The sequence below is a fragment of the Salvelinus fontinalis genome, chromosome 17 (assembly GCF_029448725.1).
Source record: "Salvelinus fontinalis isolate EN_2023a chromosome 17, ASM2944872v1, whole genome shotgun sequence".
In the NCBI taxonomy this organism is placed as follows: domain Eukaryota; kingdom Metazoa; phylum Chordata; class Actinopteri; order Salmoniformes; family Salmonidae; genus Salvelinus; species Salvelinus fontinalis.
In genome coordinates, this window is record NC_074681.1 from 29083342 (window position 1) to 29106884 (window position 23543).

A 23543-nucleotide genomic window follows, 5' to 3' on the forward strand; every position below is an offset into this window, starting at 1 on the left:
ATTTAGCTATAATTTCACATTATACAGTGGCTTGCGAAAGTATTCACCCCCTTGGCATTTTTTTGTATTTTGTTGCCTTATAAACTGGGGGGGGGGGGGGGGTTGTATCATTTGATTTACACAACATGCCTACCACTTTGGAGATGCAAAATATTTTTTATTGTGAAACAAACAAGAAATAAGACAAAAAAACAGAAAACTTGAGTGTGCATAACTAGAGCCACCTTTTGCAGCAATTACAGCTGCAAGTCTCTTGGGGTATGTCTATATAAGCTTGGCACGTTTAGCAACTGGGATTTTGCCCATTCTTCAAGGCAAAACTGCTCCAGCTCCTTCAAGTTGGATGGGTTCCGCTGGTGTACAGGAATCTTTAAGTCATATCACAGATTCTCAATTGGATTGAGGTCTGGGCTTTGACTAGGCCATTCCAAGACATTTAAATGTTTCCCCTTAAACCACTCAAGTGTTGCTTTAGCAGTATGCTTAGGTTCATTATCCTGCTGGAAGGTGAACCTCCGACCCAGTCTAAAATCTCTGGAAGACTGAAACAGGTTTCCCTCAAGAATTTCCCTGTATTTAGCGTCATTCATCATTCTTTCAATTCTGTCAAGTTTCTTGGTCTCTGCCGATGAAAAACATCCTCACAGCATGATGCTGCCACCACCATGCTTCACTGTGGGGATGGTGTCCTCAGGGTGATGAGAGGTGTTGGGTTTGCGCCAGACATAGCGTTTTCCTTGATCGCCAAAAAGTTACATTTTAGTCTCATCTGACCAGAGTACCTTATTCCATATGTTTGGGGAGTCTCCCACATGCCTTTTGGCAAACACCAAACGTGCTTGCTTATTTTTTTCTGGACACACTTCCGTAAAGCCCAGCTCTGTGGAGTGTATGACTTAAAGTGGTCCAATGGACAGATACTCCAGTCTCCGCTGTGGAGCTTTGCAGCTCCTTCAGGGTTATCTTTGGTCTCTTTGTTGCCTCTCCGATTAATGCCCTCCTTGCCTGGTCCGTGAATTTTGGTTGGCGGCCCTCTTGTGGCAGGTTTGTTGTGGTGCCATATTCTTTCCATGTTTTAATGATGGATTTAATGGAGCTCCTTAGGATGTTCAAAGTTAATTATATTTTTTTATAACCCAACCCTGATCTGTACTTCTCCACAACTGTCCCTGACCTGTTTGGAGAGCTCCTTGGTCTTCATAGTGCCGCTTGCTTGGTGGTCCTCCTTAGTGATGTTGCAGACTCTTGGGCCTTTCAGAACAGGTGGATATATACACTGAGATCATGTGACAGATCATGTGACACTTAAGATTGCACACATGTGGACTTTATTCAACTAATTATGTGACTTCTGAAGGTAATTGGTTGCACCAGATCGTATTTAGGGGATTCATAGCAAAAGGGGTGAATACACATGCACGCACCACTTTTCCATTTTAATTTTTAAAAACAAGTAATTTTTTAAATTTTACCTCATCAATTTGGACTATTTTGTGTATGTCCATTACATGAAATCCAAATAAAAATCTATTTAAATTACAGGTTGTAATGAAACAAAATAGGAAAAGTGCCAAGAGGGGTGAATACTTTTGCAAGGCACTGTAGTAATGTACCTGCACTGAGCAACCAGTAAGGGGTTAGGGGGCCTTCCTGCTTGTGGTAAATGGACAGAGATTTCAGAGGTAGAATTTGCGCCAATCGGTTTGAATGAATTTCCACTTTACCCAATTTACACAAACTACGTCTACAATCAAACCCTGTACTTGGAATCTATTATAGACCAGTCTATGTTTAAAACACAACAAACACAAGTTTCACCACCCAGGTGTGGATGGATTGTGATGCTACTAGACAGTTGGTTGGTCGGTAGTTGTGCTTTCCTAACCAATATGCCTTGATATTCTTGGACAGAGAGAGAGAGAGAGAGACAGAGACAGAGAGAGAGACAGACAGTATAGATACCTGGGCCCCAGTTCATCCTCGCATCTCCAGGTGAACTCTCCGAAGCTCTCATAACGCTGGTTGTAGTGGTAGAGCACTCGGTGCAGGGTGGGAGACCCCAGATCCATCAACGTATTGTAGGCCGTCTGCTGCTCTTTGCCACTTGTGTAACCATTGAACAGGTTGTAGATCTTGTCTGCAATCTCTGCAACAACACAAATCTAATCTCAGTACTGTATGTGGAGACAAGACACGTGTGTCTTACAAGTTTTCAGATTAGTAACTACTGTTAGAATATTAGTTTGAAAACCAAGATACAGATACTGAAACTGTCCATCCATGCATGGGAAAGCCCACCTTGTGCTTTGACATCATCCACAGCAGGGCAGGGAGTCTTGATGGTGACCTCACTTGGGCTGGAGCGACGGCCTGTGTTGTCCACTGCCCAGAGCCTAAACCTGTAGACCAACACATATAACTAGTGTTTGTTCATTGCAATGGGAGTGCATGCTACTACACACACAGTGTGTGCAACTGCTAGTTTTTAAGGCTGTGAAAAGACAAATGAAAATGACCCCGAATGAAGTGGTGGATATTGGATATATTCAATGTTATTGTGACAAACTCATTACATTTTCTGATTGACTGTTGTAATGTGATAGAACTTGCTAATAAAATTCTGACAATAGGCTACATTTACAAAGTAAGTGCAACCACTTGTTAACATTTACTTGAATTATAGCGCCATCTAGTGTAAGGAAACATTAACAACTACCACCTGCAGAGGTGCAGTGCCAAGTGAAAGGCTACACTCCCTTTGCAAAGTCTTCACATTTGCTGCCAAAGTGAATATATTGTCTGTCGGCCCTACATTAAAGACCATAATTGGTTAAAGAAAATTGTGATAAATAAAAAAGTATACCAGTTTAATTTAAGGACCAACAAATTGACAGTCGTGCCATATAGACTGAAAAATAGTTGGGAAGAGATTTGAAGTACCGATTCCATGGCACATGGTTTATGAAATGACACGCAAAACGACGCCGGATTCAAAAGTTATTATTTTTCAATTAAATTATTATACAGAATTCTTGCAACCAATAGAATGCTATTTATATGGGGGATACAACCTTCCCAGCTCTGCAGATTTTGCTGCGAAGAGTCAGAATCATTAGATAATTTGTTATCACTACTGGGCGATCTGAAAAGTCATAGTCAATCGATCAATAATATAATACTTTTAGCAAAAACGTTTATTTTCAATTTACAATCTGTAGGAACAATGAGAACAGAAAGGTTCAGAAATGTTGTGAAACATCGCAGAACAGTTGAAAAATAAATGGCAAATAGAAATCCAATGTGGATGGTGTTACGAGATAGATGGGAGTGGTTGAATGGAGCTGAAGGTTGGGATTAATAACTAATAACAACAAGATAACTAATGTAAAACATACTGTGCCCGTAAAACATACATAGGTTAAGAACTTTTTTTAAAAGAGCACAGCTTGAAAGACATGGCAAATCAAACCAGATGAACATCATAAATATATGGGAGAGGTTGAGAGTAGAGGAAGGACAAGAGTTAAAAACAAACGAAATAAAATTGTAAAATAGACTGTGTCCATAAAATGTACATACAGTTGAAGTCGGAAGTTTACATACACCTTAGCCAAATACATTTAAACTCAGTTTTTCACAATTCCCGACATTTAATCCTAGTAAGAATTCCCTGTCTTAGGTCAGTTAGGATCACCACTTTATTTTGAGAATGTGAAATGCCAGAATAATAGTGGAGAATGATTTATTTCAGCTTTTATTTCTTCCATCACATTCCCAGTTAGTCAGAAGTTTACATACACTCAATCAGTATTTGGTAGCATTGCCTTTAAATTGCTTAACTTGGGTCAAACGTTTCAGGTAGCCTTCCATAAGCTTCCCACAATAAGTTGGGTGAAGTTTGGCCCATTCCTTCAGACAGAGCTTGTGTAACTGAGTCAGGTTTGTAGGTCTCCTTGCTCACACATGCTTTTTCAGTTTACATACACTCAATTAGTATTTGGTAGCATTGCCTTTAAATTGTTGAACTTTTTCAGTTCTGCCCACAAATCTTCTATAGGATTGAGGTCAGGGCTTTGTGATGGCCACTCCAATACCTTGACTTTGTTGTCCTTAGGCCATTTTGCCACAACTTTGGAAGTATGCTTGGGATCATTGTCCATTTTGAAGACCCATTTGTGACCAAGCTTTAACTACACAACCGGCTGTGATTGGGAGTCCCATATGGTGGTGCACAATTGGCCCAGCATTGTCTGGGTTTGGCCAGTGTAGGCCGTCATTGTAAATAATAATTTGTTCTAATTAACTGACCTGCCTAGTTAAAATTAAAACATCTCTGGGGTTGGAAAACATACGTAATCAAGACATATTTATTAATTTTTCATTAATTTGGAACATTTTCTCACATTTTTCTTAAACTTTGAAAATGTGGAGTAGGTTGTGGAGATCGGTCGGGGAAAAAAATGAATTTAAATCCTTTTTAGATTTCATTATAAGGCAACAAAATGTGAATATTGTGCAAGGGGTGTGTAGACTTTCACTAGCGACTGTATTTTTGAAATACATGTATTGTGTCTACCTATAAGAAATGTACTGTAAATATGAAGTGTATCCATGGCTATGCATTCAGAAAGTATACAGACCCCTTCCCTTGTTCTACATTTTGTTGCATTACAGACTTATTTTAAAATGGATTAAATAAAAAACAATTCCTCATCTGACACACAATATCGCATAATGACAATGTGAAAACAGGCTTTTTGTTTTTTGGGCAAATTTATTCCAAATAATAAACAGAATACCTAATTTACATAAGTATTCAGACGCTTTGCTATGATACTAGAAATTTAGTTCCAGTGCATCCTGTTTCCAATGATCATCCTTGAGATGTTTCTACAACTTGATTGGAGTCCACCTATGGTACATTTAATTGATTGGACATGATTTGGAAAGGCACACACCTGTCTATATAATGTCCCACAGTTGACAGTGCATGTCAAAGCAAAAACCAAGCCATGATGTCAAAGACAGGATTGTGTCAAGGCACAGATCTGGGGAAGGGTACCAAAACATTTCTGCAGCATTGAAGGTCCGCAAAAATCCAGTGGCCTCCATCATTCTAAATGGAAGAAGCTTGGAACCACCAAGACTCTTCCTAGAGCTGGCCGTCCGGCCAAACTGAGCCATCGGGGGACCCAATGGCCACTCTGACAAAGCCGGATAGTTCCTATGTGGAGATGGGAGAACATCCAGAAGGACAACCATCTCTGCAGCACTCCACCAATCAGGCCTTCATGGTATTGTGGCCAGACAGAAGCCACTCATCAGTAAAAGGCACATGACAGCCAGCTTGGAGTTTTCCAAAAGGCACCTAAAGGACTCTCAGACCATGGGAAACAAGATTCTTTGGTCTGATGAAACCAATTTTGAACTCTTTGGCCTGAATGCCAAGCGTCACGTCTGCAGAAAACCTGGCGCCATCCCTATGTTTTCAGTGGCAGGGACTGGTAGACTAGTCAGGATAGAGGGAAAGATGACCGGAGCAAAGTACAGAGAGAAACTTGATGAAAACCTGCTCCAGAAACGCTCAGGACCTCAGACTGTGGCAAAGGTTCACCTTCCAACAGGACAACGACCCTAAGCACACAGCCAAGACAACACAGTAGGAGTTTCGGGACAAGTCTCTGAATGTCCTTGAGTGGTCCAGCCAGAGCCCAAACTAGAACCTCTCTGGAAAGACCTGAAAATAGCTGTGCAGCGACACTCCCCATCCAACCTGATAGAGCTTGAGAGGACCCGGAGAGAAGAATGGGAGAAACTCTCCAAATGCAGGTTTGCCAAGCTTGCAGAGTCATACCCAAGAAGACTCAATGCTGTAATCGCTGCCAAATATTCTTCAACAAAGTACTGAGTAAAGGGTCTGAATACTTATGTAAATGTCATATTTCAATTGTATATTTTTTTATTAATACCTGTTTGTCATTATGGGGTATTGTGTGTAGATTGATGAGGGGGAAAAAACGATTTAATAATTTTTTTGAATAAAGGCTGTAAAGTAACAAAATGTGGAAGAAGTCAAGGGGTCTTAATACTTCCTGAATGCACTGTACAATACAATACAGCTTGACCAATAAGACACCGAGTTAGGTCCCTGTCTGGTCTCAAGACAATAAGAGAACTTAAGTCGTGTAAAATTCAGTTTCCTTTTTGGAACGTACAGAGCTGAAATTGCATTTTTGAATTACCAAAGCTGAACCTGATATATTTTGCAATAAACTTCTACAGATATCCTGAATAAATAATTAAGTGCTTTGCTAACTGTACAGCACAGGCATAGAGAAATTCAATGAATAAAGGAAACATTTTGAAAATAACTGAAGTCACCTGTAACAACTGAGCTGAATAGCCTGCCAACAATGAAACTGACCAGAAGCAAAATTATGTAAAGATTTATATTTGTATTTATTAAGGATCCCCATTCCTGGGGTCCAGCAACATTAAGAGTTACACATTTGTAATATTACATGACATTTCATAACACTTTCCACAACACATTAAGTGTGGCATGTCATTAGTAAAGATTGAAAAAAGTAAGTGCCTAGACAGCTGCCCTGGGGAATTCATGATTCTATCTGGATTATGTTGGAGAGGCTTCCATTAAAGAACACCATATGTGTTCTGTTAGACAGGCAACTCTTTATCCACAATATAGCAGGGGATGTAAAGCAATAACACATTTTTTCATCAGCAGACTATGATCGATAATGTTAAAAGCCTCACTGAAGTCTTACAAAACCCACAATCTTTTTATCACCAATTTCTCTCAGCCATTTGTGTAAGTACCGTGCTTGTTGAATGTCCATCCTTATAAGCGTGCTGAAAGTCTCTTGTCAATTTGTTTACAGTAAAATAGCAATGTATCTGGTCAAACACTATTTTTTACAAAAGTGTACTGAGGGTTGGTAACAGGCTGATTGGTCAGCTATTTGAGCCAGTAAAGGGGGCTTTACTTTTCTTGGCTAGCGGAATTACTTTTGCTTCCCTCCAGGCCTGAGGGCACACACTAGAAGGCTTAGATTGAAGAAATGGCAAATAGGAGTGGCAATATCAGCTGCTATTATCCTCAGTAATCTTCCATCCAAGTTGTCAGACCCCGGTGGCTTGTCATTTTTTCACCTCTTCCAGACACTTCACGGAATTCACACTTTACGGAATTCAAAATGACAATGCTTGTCTTTCCTAATTTGAGCTGTTATAGCATGGCCATGTGCTTTAAGTGTTCTTTCAGTAATAAATGGAAAGCAAAGTTATATTTGTCTAATTTCTTTCTTTGCTCATCCAAAAAATTATCCGATCCATGACTCAAATTCGTGATCTGATCCGAAACATGAGTTTTGTGATTCATTGCACCACTACTTTCTGCCCAGCATTTCATTTAAGGGACTAAATTCGGTCTCAATGACCAATTTCCAAGGGAGATAAATGAACGCCGTAAGAGACTGTATCTGGTACAAAGACAATAAAGGAAGAATGGTAAGTGTGCCTTTATCATTATGGACAAACTCTTTATAGATGGACAGCTATCCCGAGACAGCTCCCAAAACCGTGGCTGTACTAAATTGTACAGGGACTTCTGGTTGCGAAAAAAAGAAGGTATGGGAACTGTAAAACTATCTGAACATTATGAAGTGGATATGAACACAAACGTACTCAATTACATGCTTGCTTACACATACAGACTTATACACACACACACCTGATCTCACTCTTCTCTCACTTTTCTCTCTCTATTGTCGAGAACTGTTTTATAATTTATTGTGTTATATAATTTAATGTGTTTGTCTATCTTTTTTATGTATTTGTCTACAAGTTTATATATGTTTACAACAAGCAAGGGGAAGATATCAGAATAGGGGCATTAGGGAATAATAACATATTGTACGGAATACATTTGTACTGTAGTGAAGCCGTCTCTAGAGTAATGCAAGGTCTTGTCCATGATCATGTGAAACGTCAATTGCTATGGAAATGCTGGGATGTGTTTTTCAATTATGTTAAAGTTAATTATGATGCAACTATAATGGTGATACGATATGGATTACAATTATCATGAATATTAAGGCTGTACGCACTACATGTTACACACATAGACGAGTTATTATTTTTTTGCACATCACACATTATAGTCTTACTCTTATACAGACATAGTACACACTCAATATATCACATCCAATATCATACACATCAACCTACTCAGATTTGCTACACACATAATATCTTGTCTCAATATTCTAACATCTGTGGCATTGGCTCATAGGCAAACAGGCAAGGGAATAAAACAAATATTGCTAGAACCTATTTCTTGAATTGTAAATATCAGACATTTGAAAGCTAGTTTTGACCTAGTTTTGACCTTCACAATACCTCTGATGGCAGTAACTTTACAAGCACTAATTATGGTCAGTTTAGACTTAGAATAGTATCTAGTTATGGTAAGGGGTGAAATAAGTATAGCCAGTTATAATTGTAATGGTTTAGCAGATTATAAAAAAAGAAGGTCAGTCTTTACATGGCTAAAAGAAAAGGAATATAACATATACTGTTTACAGGAAACTCACTCTACATACTTTGATGAAGTTGAGTGGGAAAAGGAATGGGGTGGTGAAATAATTTTCTGTTATGGACAATGGAACTCAAAGGGTGTGGTGATATTAATTAACAAAAATGTCGATCTGAATGTGCATATAGTCAGGAATGATTCGCAAGGAAGGTGGACCCTTTGAATATGAAAGTGGACGAAACAGACATTTGGCTCATTAATCTATATGGTCCAAATCAGGATGATCCACACTTCTTCGAAAACATTTATACCAATTTATTGAACTTAAAGGGCAACAAATTATCTAATCATTATGGTAGGAGACTATAACGCAGTGTTAAGTACCTTAATGGACCGCAAAGGTAATCGCTCTACAAACTATGCCCTTAAGGAAATCACAAATATTATGGACACATTGTGGATATTTGGAGACCAAAAAACTCCGACCTAGTGAGATATACAGTACATGGAGACTTAATCAAGCTAGTTGTCTTGACTACTTGTCTCTTTCTCTCTTGAATCAAAGGTTTAAAAAGTTTTAATAGGAGACAGAATGCGATCATCATCTAATTGGCATTCACATGACTCTTATAGATTTTCCACATGGACGGGGATATTAGAAATGTAATCAAAGTTTACTGGAGGGCAACTTATTTTTAACTAAGACAAAATCATTTATAACTGAATTTTTCCAGTATAATATAGTTTCAGCAAATCCCCTTATTATTTGGGATACCTTTAAATGTACCTTCAGGGGTCATTCAATTCAATATTCATCAATATAAAAAAGCAGTTTCAGGTTAAATAGACAAGACTAACAAGGGAAATCCATGAACTAATAGTACAGGTAGACAGCAATAAAAACAATACTACAGAGATACAAAATAAGTTAGAGGAAAAACAAAAAGAACTTGAAGAACTTATTCAAGAATGATCTAATGTAATCTATTACAAAAATAAAGCAAACTGGATGGAATATGGAGAAAAATGCACACAATTCTTCCTGAATCTCCAATAAAGGAATGCTAACAAAAAGAATTAGCAGAAACTCATTACTGAAGACGGAGTCATCTATGATTCTCCGGATGATATTTTAAAAGAGGAAGCAAATTATTTTAGGCAGATGATATATTTTCCGTCTCATCCTTTCCCACTGAAGATTATGGTAAGGAATTCTTTCCAAATAATGTAAAAAATTGAAAATTTAAAAAATGTACAGAAAGATCAGTGCGAAGGCCAAATTACAGAGGAACACCTTTGAGGCTATTAAATCCTTTCAGTCTGGAAAACCCCCAGGGTTTGATGGCATACCAGTAGAGGTATAGCAAGTGTTTTTTGATATACTAAAAGCTCCATTGTTAGATTGTTTAAACTACTCCTATAGAAATGGTAGTCTGTCAGGTACTCAGCAGGAAGATCTGATTTCTCTATTACTAAAACAAGACTCAGGTGGCAAATATAAAGACCCATTCTATCTAAAAAACTGGAGGCCCCTTACACTTCAATGTTGTGATGCAAAAATACTAGCAAAATGCATAGCACTCAGAATTAAAAGGGTTTTACCAGGTATTGTTCATCCTGATCAGACAGGTTTTTTACATGGACAATACATTGAGATAATATATGACAACTACTAGAAATAATAGAACATCATGAAACACATAAGCCAGAAATGGTGTTTGAAAAGGCAGTTGCTAAACTAGGAATGAATTTTATTTATACATGCCTGGATTTTTTCAATTTCGGTAATTCTCTTATAAAATGGGTAAAAAATAATGTATAGCAACACCAGGTGTAAAATAGTAAATAACGTCTACTTCTCAGAGAGTTTTGAATTGTCAAGAGGAGTTAAACAAGGGGGTCCGCTGTCACCATATATATTCTTTATGGCCATCGAAATGCTAGCTATTAAAATCTGATCCAATAACAACATTAGAGGATTAGAAATCCAAGGCTTAAAAACAAAGGTGTCCATGTATGCCGATGACTCAAGTTTTATATTAAGTCCACAAGCTAGATCCCTGCAATAGCTCATTGAAGATCTAGATAACTTTTCTGTACTCTCTGGACTAAAACCTAATTATGATACGTGTATAATATTACGTATTGGATCCTTAAAAAATACAACTTTTACATTACCCTGCAGTTTACCTATAAATTGGGCTGATGGTGAAGTAGACATACTCAGTATTCATATAATATATAAATAAGCTCTCCACAATGAATTTCAATAGAAAACTTGTAAAAATAGACAAGACCCTGCAACCACGGAGAGGTAAATACCTGTCTATTTATGGAAAAATGTCCTTGATAAACTCCTTAGTCATCTCAGTTTACTCAATTACTTATGGCTCTGTCTGCTCTTGATGATTCATTTTTTAAATCATATGAGCAAAAAAATATTTTGCTTTATCTGGGACGCTAAACCAGACTAAATAAAACATGCCCATCTATATAATGAATATGAATTGAGTGGGTTGAGATTATTAAATATAAAAGCACTAAACCTCTCTTAAAGCTTCACTCATTCAAAAGTTTTATTTGAACCTTAAAATGGTTCTCAAGTAGATTACTAAGAAAAGCTCATCCATTGTTTAAAAATGGCCTTTTTGCCTTTGTGCAGATTGCCATGTCTCATTTTTGATTAATTGAAAATGATACTTTTTTCAAAGTATCTCTCTTTTTCAAACAAGCATTGCAGAGCTGGCTACAATTTCATCCCAACTGAAAAGATAGAACAAATATTACGGCTGAACTCAAATATGCTGGTTGATAAAATACCTGCATTTATGGGAAAGATGTTTGAAAGGGGTATTTTGTTATTAAATGATATTGTAAATTGGAATGGTAGAGTTATGTCCTTCATGGAGTTATCAGAATTGTACAGAAAGGTCTGCTCAATCCAAGAATACAGCCAATTGATTACAGCATTACCCCAAAAATGGAGGCAGGTGGCAGCGGGAGGAGGTAGGGAACTGGTCTGTCTGCCCAATATAAAGGATCAAAACTGGCGGGGGAATTAAAAATAGCATAAATAGGAAAGTATACCAGTTTCATTTGAGGACCAGGATGTTGACAACTGTGCCATACAGATTGCAAAATATTTGGGAGGAGATTTTTGATGTACCGATTATGACTTGATATATAAAACGCAAGATTCAAGACTTCATGCTTTCAGCTAAAATTATTATTTAGAATTCATACCACCAACAAAATGTTGAATATTTGGTGCATAAAATCATCGAAACTCTGCAGATTTTGTTGTGAGGATACAGAATCAATAGACCATTTATTTTGGTATTGCCCTCATGTATCCCGTTTCTGGTCTCAGGTTCAGGAATGGCTGAAAATGCATAGCATTGATCTAAAATTGACCCTAGAGATAGTACTGTTAGGAGATCTGGAGAGATCGGGTCAGTCAATTACTAATGCTCTTAGTAAAAGTATTTATCTTCAACTCACAATGTGTGGATTCTATTCGATTAGACAGATTGAAATTGTACGTTAAACATCACAGCATAGTTGAAAGCTATGTGTAGGAACCCGAAGTGAGTGGCCAGCAGAGATAGATGGGATGAGATGGGATGGGCTGAGGGAAGCTGAGGGTTGGTATGTGGAATTGAAGACAAGTGGGAGTGGAGTTGCTGTGTGGGAGATAGAATGATGGTCAAAGATAAGTAATAAATGTTTTGTTTTTTTATTAAATAAAAAGTCAATACAACATAATAAAAAGTACATTTGAATGACACTAAGTGGCAGTGTTTTTACAACTAATGCCGGTTTGCCTGAGGCTGATGCCATGCAGGTGTTTGTACACATGCATATACACATTCTCATTCAAATAAACACATACAAGAACACACACATTCATGTAATAGTGCCAGACATGCACAAACATATACACTCTGGTTCATAGACACATGATTAAAACATACAATAGCTGTAGGATCAGCAGAGGCATTCAGGGCAGTTAGATGGACATTAATTTGATTACTTACATTGAGTCTTCCAACACCCCTGGGAAAATGTACATTTGCTGAAGAATTATGACAACTCAGCAACAATGGTAGTGTAACGATGCACGCTGAGAGACGGGAAGCATGTTCAGGGAGTGAATATATTTAAGAAATAAACGAACACAACAAGAACCACAAACAGCACACCAACATGACACAGAAACAATGACAACTGTGAGAGAAGCCAAAGGGAGTTAAATATATAGGGCAGGTAATCAAGGAGGTGATGAAGTTCAGGTGAGTGTCATTATGTGCCTAATACTGGTGACAGGTGTGCGCCAGGTGCACAGCCTTATAATGCTGTGAAAAGATCCAGGAACACAAATGATTTGGGTGGATCCCATCCTCCTTATAATGAGCTTTGTTTCAAGAAGGTATCAAAATTGTCAACAAATGTTATACCCACAGAGCTGCAATAGTCAAGTAGCCAGTTACGGAGGGCTAAAAGTCTGCTGAAGTGTTCAATGCCACGATTTAGGGAGCGTACAGGGCCAGATATTATGGGGTGTTTGTTGGTGTTCTTTAAAATATTTCTTCATCTGTTCTGAGCTTTCCTTCATAATGCCATTGAATCCCACATGAACTATGATAGAATCAATTTCCTTATGCAGGTTTAAAATGTTTGGGAGCAGCTTATTGATGTCCTGTTTTTGCTTGGGTTATTCCTATTGCTATACATCAGAACCATTTGAAAAGACAACATGCTCAAGATGAGAGTTTTTCCCCCTTCCATCCTTTGTGTAATCTTTTCAGTATGGCTACCCCATTTACGGTGCATGTGTGAGGTAAGTGGCTCCATGTGTGGAGGATAGCAGGCTGTCTGATGAGGAAGGGAGGAGAGTATGAGTAGTAGAGGAAGGAGAGGGAAGGTGGAGGGGAGCCGAAGGAACTTTTAACTCTTAGAGCATGGCACAATTCATTACACCGATTGACCTTAAACACAGAGTCAAGTGTTCCATGCGGACATTAATTAAAAACACAATGGCCACCAGGCAGCACAACATTGACCTCACATGGGTCTATATCACCACAATATCATCTTACGTTATTACAGCCACAGGAGCAAAACGCACTGTAATGTCCAGTAACACAGGAAAAGAATAACCATAAACAACTGTCATTACACCTGGCAATGACCTCACTTAAAATACACAAGACCTCCCAAATAGTTTGTCAGGAGGTTTATCATTTTGCTTATGAACAAAAGTCATTATGATATACAGTTGAAGTCAGAAGTTTACATTCACCTTAGGCAAATACATTGAAACTCAGTTTTTCACAATTCCTGACATTTAATCCAAGTAAAAATTCCCTGTCTTAGGTCAGTTAGGATCACCACTTTATTTTAAGAATGTGAAATGTCAGAAGAGAGTAGAGTGATTTATTTCAGCTTTTCTTTCTTTCATCACATTCCCAGTGGGTCAGAAGTTTACACACTCAATTAGTATTTGGTAGCATTGCCTTTAAATTGTTTAACTTGAGGCAAACGTTTCGGGTAGCCTTCCATAAGCTTCCCACAATAAGTTGGGTGATTTTTGGCCCATTCTTTTTGGCCCAAATTTTCTATAGGATTGAGGTCAGGGCTTTGTGATGGCCACTCCAATACCTTGACTTTGTTGTCCTTAAGCCATTTTGCCACAACTTTGGAAGTATGCTTGGGGTCATTGTCCATTTGGAAGACCCATTTGCAACCAAGCTTTAACTTCCTGACTGATGTCTTGAGATGTTGCTTCAATATATGCACATAAATTCCCTGCCTCATGATGCCATCTATTTTTGTGAAGTGCACCAGTCCCTCCTGCAGCAAAGCAACCCCACAACATGATGCTGCCACCGCCGTGCTTCATAGTTGGGATGGTGTTCTTCATCTTGCAAGCGTCACCCTTTTTCCTCCAAACATAACGATGGTCATTATGGCCAAACAGTTTTATTTTGTTCCATCAGACCAGACGACATTTCTCCAAAAAGTAGGATCTTTGTCCCCATGTGCAGTTGCAAACCGTAGTCTGGCTTATTATGGCGGTTTTGGAGCAGTGGCTTCTTGCTTGCTGAGAGGCCTTTCAGGTTATGTCGATATAGGACTCGTTTTACTGTGGATATAGATACTTTTGTACCTGTTTCCTCCAGCGTCTTCTCTTCACAAGGTCCTTTGCTCTTGTTCTGGGATTGATTCGCACTTTTCGCACCAAAGTACGTTCATCTCTAGGAGACAGAACGCGTCTCCTTACTGAGTGGTATGACGGCTGCGTGGTCCCATGGTGTTTATACTTGCGTACTATTGTTTGTACAGATGAACATGGTACCTTCAGGCGTTTGGAAATTGCTTCCAAGGATGAACCAGATTTGTGGAGGTCTACAATAGTTTTTCTGAGGTCTTGGCTAATTTCTTTTGATTTTCCCATGATGTCAAGCAAAGAGGGACAGAGTTTGAAGGTAGGCCTTGAAATACATCCACAGGTACACCTCCAATTGACTCAAATTATGTCAATTAGCCTATCAGAAGCTTCTAAAATTATGACATAATTTTCTGGAATTTTCGAAGCTGTTTAAATGCACAGTCAACTTAGTATATGTAAACTTCTGACCCACTGGAATTGTGATACATTGAGTTATAAGTTAAATAATCTGTCTGTTGGCCTCCCGGGTGGCGCAGTGGTCTAGAGCACTGCTAGCTGCGCCACCAGAGTCTCTGGGTTCACGCCCAAGCTCTGTCGCAGCCGGCCGCGACCGGGAGGTCCGTGGGGCGACGCACACTTGGTCTAGCGTCGTCTGGGTTAGGGAGGGTTTTGCCGGTAGGGATATCCTTGTCTCATCGCGCTCCAGCGACTCCTGCGGTGGGCCGGACGCAGTGCGCGCTAACCGAGGGGGGCGGGTGCACGGTGTTTCCTCCGACACATTGGTGCGGCTGGCATCCGGGTTGGAGGCGTGCTGTGTTAAGAAGCAGTGCGGCTTGGTTGGGTTGTGCTTCGGAGGACGCATGGCTTTCGACCTTCGTCTCTCCCGAGCCCGTACAGGAGTTGTAGTGATGAGACAAGATAGTAATTACTAGCGATTGGATACCACGAAAATTGGTGAGAAAAGAGGATAATTTTTTTTAAATAATAATAATAAATGAATAATAATAATCTGTCTGTTTAACAATTGTTGGAAAAATTACTTGTGTCATTCACAAAGTAGATGTCCTAACCGACTTGCCAAAACTATAGTTTGTTAACAAGAAATTTGTGGAGTGGTTGAACAAGTTTTAATGACTCCAACCTAAGTGTATGTAAACTTCCGACTTCAACTGTACTTCCAGCGTAAATGTTGAATTTGACGTATTTGTGATAAAAAATAGACAAATATGTATATTGAAATAACATCCCAAATAGTGCACATTTTGTCAAGGACAAGGTCGTCTTTGTCATGTTTGTCTGTGCACCTAATCTCTTGATCTTATGATTCTTGTTTCTGCTATTAACTTTAAGTGCTCTGTTGACGCACTTTCAAGCTGTTCCAAAGTATGAGCTACTTCCCCAGCTGTCTGAACCATATTTAAAACACTTGTCTTAAAGTAGTACATGCACATGACTGAGGAGTGATTCCAGGCTCTCCCCTTCCAAAACGGGTTGTTGTTCCCTTCATGTAGACTGTTTCTCCATTGGATAACACCTACATGACTTACACATCCATGGAACATCCAGGGAAGTTGGCTTAGGCCAAGTACAGGGCTTCCCTCAGCGCAATAGACAGCAGAGTTGTAATACAGTATAAGTTATAGGAAATATGCTTATCCAGGTTCTGTCTTTACTCTCAGAAGATTTGCTAGCTAGTTTGACATGATCCAGTAACCCATCTTCATATTGTGCAATTCCTCAAATGAATCATTTTCACATTTTCCTTTTTCACTTTTTTGTTGTGGTCTTTTTCTAAAATATCTTACATTCAAGTCACTGCTTGCTAAATCAAGCTTGAAGGAGGCAAGCAATGCATTTACAAGTTAGTTATGTACTGTATATTTGACATATTATCTGAGTGGTGATAATGATGATATAGTATTTTCCTTTTGTAACACAAGAGATAAACACACATTGCTAATGGTACAGTAACTTACATGTAAGTGGTGTCTGGCTCCAGGCAGCGAATGATCATGCTGACGGAGGAGGTCAGGAGGTCAGGGATATCCCCAAGCATCACACATGGAGACTTGGCCCCAGACAGGATATCATCCACAAAGCTCAACATTGTCTCTGTATGGGAGGAAAACCCATTCATCAAATAATCACTGACATCATCAGGAGAGGAAATGTCCAACAAACATCACAAATATTAATTCATTGCAACAGCTACCATATTTGAGTAGGCTTTCAAATAACCAGCCAGAAATGGAAATGGAGATGCTTTAACCCACATGAATCAATTATTCTAAGCCATAGGCTAATATCTAGGCTTTTACATTCAGTTTGGGGCACATTAGGAACATGTACAGTATGTGTACCGTCAGCCGCTTACATAAGGTCTTCACAGATCTTAGCTCAAATAATATGCTATGCTTGTTCTAATTAAGGGGAGGCAGGAAAGGTGTTTTCCCAGCTGGGTTGCATGCATCAAAGGGCATTTGCAATGGGGCTATGCATTTTAGCTCAGTGGGAAAGACATTCTCTCAAGTGCACTCTGTATGTCCTCTCTGAATCCTGCTCAACCCGTATGGGTCACAAACTGGTAAAAACATTGGGTCAGGTGCCAGTGAAAACGTCACAGAGAGAAAAAAGACTGTACCAGCTGTCACTGAAAAATATTTATCTTGCACAGAGGAACGTGGGTTTTAAAACAAAAAGATTCAAATTAAAAGTGACATTGTGAAAGATTTAAGTTCACCATACTGGGACTTATTGCTTGATTGATCATTTCCCATGCCTTCTCTCACACTCCTCTCTCGTTTAGATGGTCCATGTGGTGAATCCAGACGTAATTGGGGACCCGATGTGAAAAACTCTGAGCCATCTTCAGCACCTGTCCGATCCATTAACAATTGGAGTGAAATGTATTGGCTAGAGAGACCAAGTCTGCAAAACTGACTGTAAAACCTCAGAAGGTGAGTCAACCCATAATTCACTTCAAACTTTTTGGCACAGTGATTTCTCCCGGCAATCAAGGACTGCTAATGTAAACAACCACAGCTGAATGACAAGCACTTAACGTTTGTCCTTAAAGGAAAAGCTCTCTCAAACATCATGGTTCTTTAAACGAGTCCATTTTAAAAGTAGTATTGGCAAGATACAGTACTATAATGCACAATGTACTGCAGGAGTGTATTATATATATATATATATATATATATATATATATATATATATATATATATATATATATATATATATAATCTACAGTACCAGTCAAAATTTTGGACACACCTACTCATTCCAGGGTTTTTCTTTATTTTTACTATTTTCTACATTATAAAATAATAGTGAAGACATCAAAACTATGAAATAACACAAATGGAATCATGTAGTAACTAAAAAAAAGGTAAACAAATAAAAATATATTTGAGATTTGAGATTCTTCAAAGTAGCCACCTTTTGCTTCGATGACAGCTTTGCAAACTCTTGGCATTCGCTCAACCAGCTTCATGATGTAGTCACCTGGAATGCATTTCATTTTACTGGTGTGCCTTGTTATAAGTTAATTTGTGACTCACCACCTGGATTCGGTCTTACGCAGCAAAATTTGAAATTGTGTTTTTTACATTATATAAAAATAGAGATTCAGAGCTACAAAATGGTTTATCATACATTGCATTTGAGGAGCAATGGGAAAGTATTTCTGCTTTATGAACTTGTAAACTCACTTTTGAGAAAATCGCCTTTGAATGTTTTGCTATCTAGTGAAGAGCATTTCTTTGTCTACACCATTTCAGCATCGTTCACACCCTCACCCTAAACTTTAGCCACACTCATCACGTTTTGCTCTCGCAGCGCACACTTGATGCTCTAGCCGATGATTTGTTTACCTCTGGATAACATGAAAACAGCCTAACCAGCTCTGCTGGCAACTTTTTCATTATGATTTTTTGCAGACGTTTACAGACACCAGGCATATTCAACGGGTGTTGTACACACGTCACGTAACGTTAGCTAACGAGCCAGCCAGACAACGTTAGCTAGTTAAACAATAAAAAGGGCCAAAAATGCCACAGTGCTGGGAGCTAACCAACAATGTTCAATGTTTGCTAGCTAACATTAGGCTCTAACTAGAACAGCACAAGGCTCTGGGAGATGAATAATAACATCAGCAAGGGAGCCAGCCAGCTAACGTTAGCTAGCTAGCTAATAGTACACTTTAGCTTAAGACATATAGCTTGCTAGCTAGGTAAACAATGTACCTAGCTAAGTAAACAAAGTGTAAGTTCACACATGTCACATAACGCATTAACTAACAAGCCAGACAGCTAACGTTAGCTAGTCAAACAACAATGAACAGTGCCAACAATGCCACAGTGCTGGGAGCTAACCAACCATGTTCACTGTTAGCGAGCTAACATTAGGCTCTAACTAGAACAGCAAACGGGTCTGGGAATAATATCAGCTAGGCAGCCAGCCAGCTAACGTTAGCTTGAAATGAAACCACTTTCTGTCAAAATTAGAAAACTTGTAATATCTGAAAATGTAACGTTAACTAGTTAACGCTAGACTATCTTACCTGTATACATCGTGCATAAACGCGTCTCCCTGTCAGAAATGCCATGCCACGGTTGCCCTTAGTTTGAAGATGAAATCCGGAAACAGGTGTGTCCTCCATCTCTTTAGCTATCATACTCTAATTCCACTGATTCCACAACACAATACATTTTTTTTTTGAAGCAGTGTTCGACAGGATTACCAACACAGACTGACAAGCTCTATGGCAGACCAATCCGAACTCCTCTCTAGGCATGTCCAGCCCACTAATTATCTCAGCCAATCATGGCTAGTGGGAAGGTTTCTAACTTTTTCTGTGGCTTAACCAACAAGGCTCGTAATTGAACAATTTTATTTTTATTTACAGATGGCATAACAGTTTGTTATGAAGGCACATGAAAGCTGACATGTTCAAGAAGGTATTTCTGACAAAAAACACATTTTGACAAATATATATATATATATTTTACATTCACATGGTGTTCCTGTTAAGTCGTGACATGCGACATACACCTAGTTTTTTGAATCGCGTCACATTTGTGGAATTTATTTTCTTCTTAGTGCGCTTGAGCCAATCAGTTGTGTTGTGACAAGGTAGGGATGGTATACAGAAGATATTCCTATTTGGTAAAAGACCAAGTCCATATTATGGCAAAAACAGCTCAAATCAACAAAGAAAAACGACAGCCCATCATTACTTGAAGACTTAAAGGCCAGTCAATCTGGAAAATTTCAAGAACATTGAAAGTTTCTTCAAGTGCAGTCGCAAAAACCATTAAGCACTATGATGAAACTGAGTCTTATGAGGACTGCTAAAGGAAAGGAAGATGCATAATTACCTCTGCTGCAGAGGATAAGTTCATTAGAGTTCCCAGCCTCAGAAATTGCAGCCCAAATAAATGCTTCAGAGTTCAAGTAACAGACACATCTCAACATCAACTGTTCAGAGGAGACTGTGTGAATTCAAGGCACACTTAACCAGCATGGCTACCACAGCATTCTGCAGCGATAACCCATCCCACCTGGTTTGCGCTTAGTGGGACTATCATTTGTTTTTCAACAGGACTATGACCCAACACACCTCCAAGCTGTGTAAGGGCTATTTGACCAAGAAGGAGAGTGATGGAGTGCTGCATCAGATGACCTGGCCTCCACAATCACCCGACCTCAACCCAATTGAGATGGTTTGGGAAGAGTTGGACCGCAGAGTGAAGGAAAAGCAGCCAACAAATGCTCATCATATGTGGGAACTCCTTCAAGACTTTTGGAAAAGCATTCCAGGTGAAGCTGGTTGAGAGAATGCCAAGAGTGTGCAAAGCTGTCATCAGGTGTCATCAGGTGGATACTTTGAAAAATCTAAGATATATTTTGATTTGTTTGACACTTTTTTGGTTACTACATGATTCCTTATGTGATATTTAATAGTGTTGATGTCTTCACTATTATTGTACAATGTTGAAAATAGTAAAAATAAAGAAAATCCCTTGAATGAGTTGGTGTGTCCAAACTTTTGACTGGTACTGTATATACACTACCGTTCAAAGGTTTGGGGTCACTTAGAAAAAATGGGGGGGGGGGGGGGGGGGGCGCAGGTGTGCGTAATGACGATGGCAGGAGTGCGCAATGCTGGGGAGCCTGGCGCCCTCGAGCGCCAGAGGGGAGGAGCGGGAGCAGGCGTGACAGAGGCCCATTATCAGCAACCATCACTCCTGTGTTCCAATGGCACGTTGTGTTAGCTAATCCAAGTTTATCATTTTAAAAGGCTTATTGATCATTAGAAACCCTTTCACAATTATGTTAGCACAGCTGAAAACTGTGTCCTGATTAAAGAAGCAATAAACCTGGCCTTCTTTAGATTGTTGAGTATCTGGAGCATCAGGACTTGTGGGTTGGATTACAGGCTCAAAATGGCCAGAAACAAATACATTTCTTCTGAAACTCGTCAGTCTATTCTTGTTCTGAGAAATGAAGGCTATTCCATGCGGGAAATTGCCAAGAAACTGAAGATCTCGTACTACTCCCTTCACAGAACAGAGCAAACTGGCTCTAACCACAATAGAGAGAGGAGTGCGAGGCCCCGCTGCACAACTGAGCAAGAGAACAAGTACATTAGTGTCAAGTTTGAGTCCATGTAACTTATTATGCAACTTACTAATCATATTTTTATTCCTGAAGTTATTTAGACTTGCCATAACAAAGGGGTATAATTATTGACTCAAGACATTTCAGGTTTTCATTCTAAATTAATTTAAAAACACGAATCCACTTTTGACATTACGGGTATTGTGTGTAGGCCAGTGACAGAAACATCTCAATTTAATAAATGTTATATTTAGGCTGTAACACAACCAAATGTGGAAAAAGTCAAGGGGTGTGTAGACATTCTGAAGGCACTGTAAGAAGCAGACATCCACACCAATTTGATATTGCTTTCTGTAGTCAAGCACAAAGAACTGAATTCCATGGGCCTGTCTGGCCCATGCACATGCACATTTAGTTTTTTGTCCTAGCACTACACTGCTGATTCAAATAATTAAAGCTTGATGATGAGTTGGTTATTTGAATCAGCCGTGTAGTGCTAGGGCAAAAACCAAAACGTGCACCCAGAGCCCCAGGAACGATTTTTGGAAACCCTGTGTTAGGCTATAGCACACATTCAACCTCCAGAAAAGAACCGTGGGGTAAAAAAAGGTATTAATGCGCAATGATGCAATGGTCATTGCCAAACAACAGGCAGAACCTAATCCGAAATTCTATATATTATCGGAAATAAGAGGTTCTAAGGTATACAACCCTGAAAAAACTGTCTTTAAACACTGAAATTGAGCGCATGAAACCCATTTCAAATGATCACTCTTTCTGAAAGTAGGCTAACCGTTCCAGACACGAGATCATCTCACGTCGCACTGGCAACTTTTTTAATTTCAATTGTGTTATATTTCATTATATTCTTACGATAAAATAGATTTGACTTTACTGTGATAAGGGCACAGCAATATAAGAGTGCCTTGTATTCTATAACAAACAAGGATATGCCATTGCATAACCATAATCACAGTAAAATAGGCTACATTCAACTCAGAATAGGCTATGCTATTCTATTCTTTCGAAAATACAGTTTTTCATTTCCTAATATTTCTTAATACCTGCCTAAACACAAAACCTGGATTTATTAGACTGTTTAAAATATACAAAAGGCGTCATTGGCTGCATCTTGTATAGGCCTACTTTATGTCCTGGTGGAGTGTTCTACTAAATAAGCTACACAACTAGCCTATTTTCTCCTTGTCGATTTCATGTTCTTCTCAATTGGCCGACGAAAGAATAAAGGCAATATTGTTCTATTTCTTAGTAATGACAAAGTAGTTCTTAGTATTTTCTTAGCAATGACGAAGCTCTGAGCACAGGTGATTGACAGTTTATTCTCTGATTTGATATAATCACAGATGGAAGAACATTTTAGTAGTGTTTCATGTCTGTTTAAAAAATATATATTTAATTTTTTGGTACATATTATCAATTATATGATCAATTAATTGAGGAACTCAAAAACAAAAAGAAGAATAACTTTTCATTGAACAGTGTGTAGTACAAGGGGGCTGATGGGCAGTCAAGAAGGTTGTTGAGTAACGGACTGGACAAATCATCGACAACGGTGCATGACCTGTCTTTTATTTAATTCAGCAGCAGGTTCATTCTCAGATTTGTTGAAATTGGAATTTAAGACATGGTTTTATGTATTTTAAAAATGTATTCATTTTGTTTTTGGTAGGCTAGGCTACTCTATTATTAAATGAAATAATGGTACATTGAAAAAGAGGACCCTCGAGAGGCCCCTGAGCTGTAGGACTGTGTCAGTGTTGAGATCCATGGCTAACTCAGAATACATTGTGCAAAAATAGAGGGCATAGCGACAGACACAGCTGTACAGTACATAGCTTAATAAAATAAGCAAAACAAGCTCAGACGAATTCCAGGATTTAATTAATCATAGTATACACTGAACAAAAATATTAATGCAACATGCAAAAATTTCAAAGATTTTACTGAGTTACAGTTCATATAAGGAAATCAGTCAATTTAAATAAATTCATTAGACCCGAATCTATGGATGACTGGAAAAACAGATATGCATCTGTTGGTCACAGATACCTTTAAAAAAAATGTAGGGGCGTGGATCAAAAAATCTGTCAGTATTTGGTGTGACCACCATTTGCCTCATGGAGCACGACAGATATCCTTCGCATAAAGTTGATCAGGCTGTTGATTGTG

General features: G+C 38.8%; 1 protein-coding gene across 7 annotated transcripts in view; it reads right to left on the minus strand.

Annotated features, from left to right (window-relative positions):
• Positions 1 to 23543, minus strand: part of LOC129814121 (astrotactin-1-like) — a 269237-nt gene that overhangs the window by 12848 nt on the left and 232846 nt on the right. For all 7 annotated transcript variants that reach the window (XM_055866935.1, XM_055866939.1, XM_055866938.1 and 4 more), the window contains 3 exons: positions 16706 to 16841; positions 2299 to 2399; positions 1963 to 2146 (listed from right to left, as the gene is read on the minus strand). In XM_055866935.1, coding sequence (XP_055722910.1) covers positions 1963 to 2146; positions 2299 to 2399; positions 16706 to 16841 — 421 coding nt within the window. The remainder of the gene's footprint in view (positions 1 to 1962; positions 2147 to 2298; positions 2400 to 16705; positions 16842 to 23543) is intronic.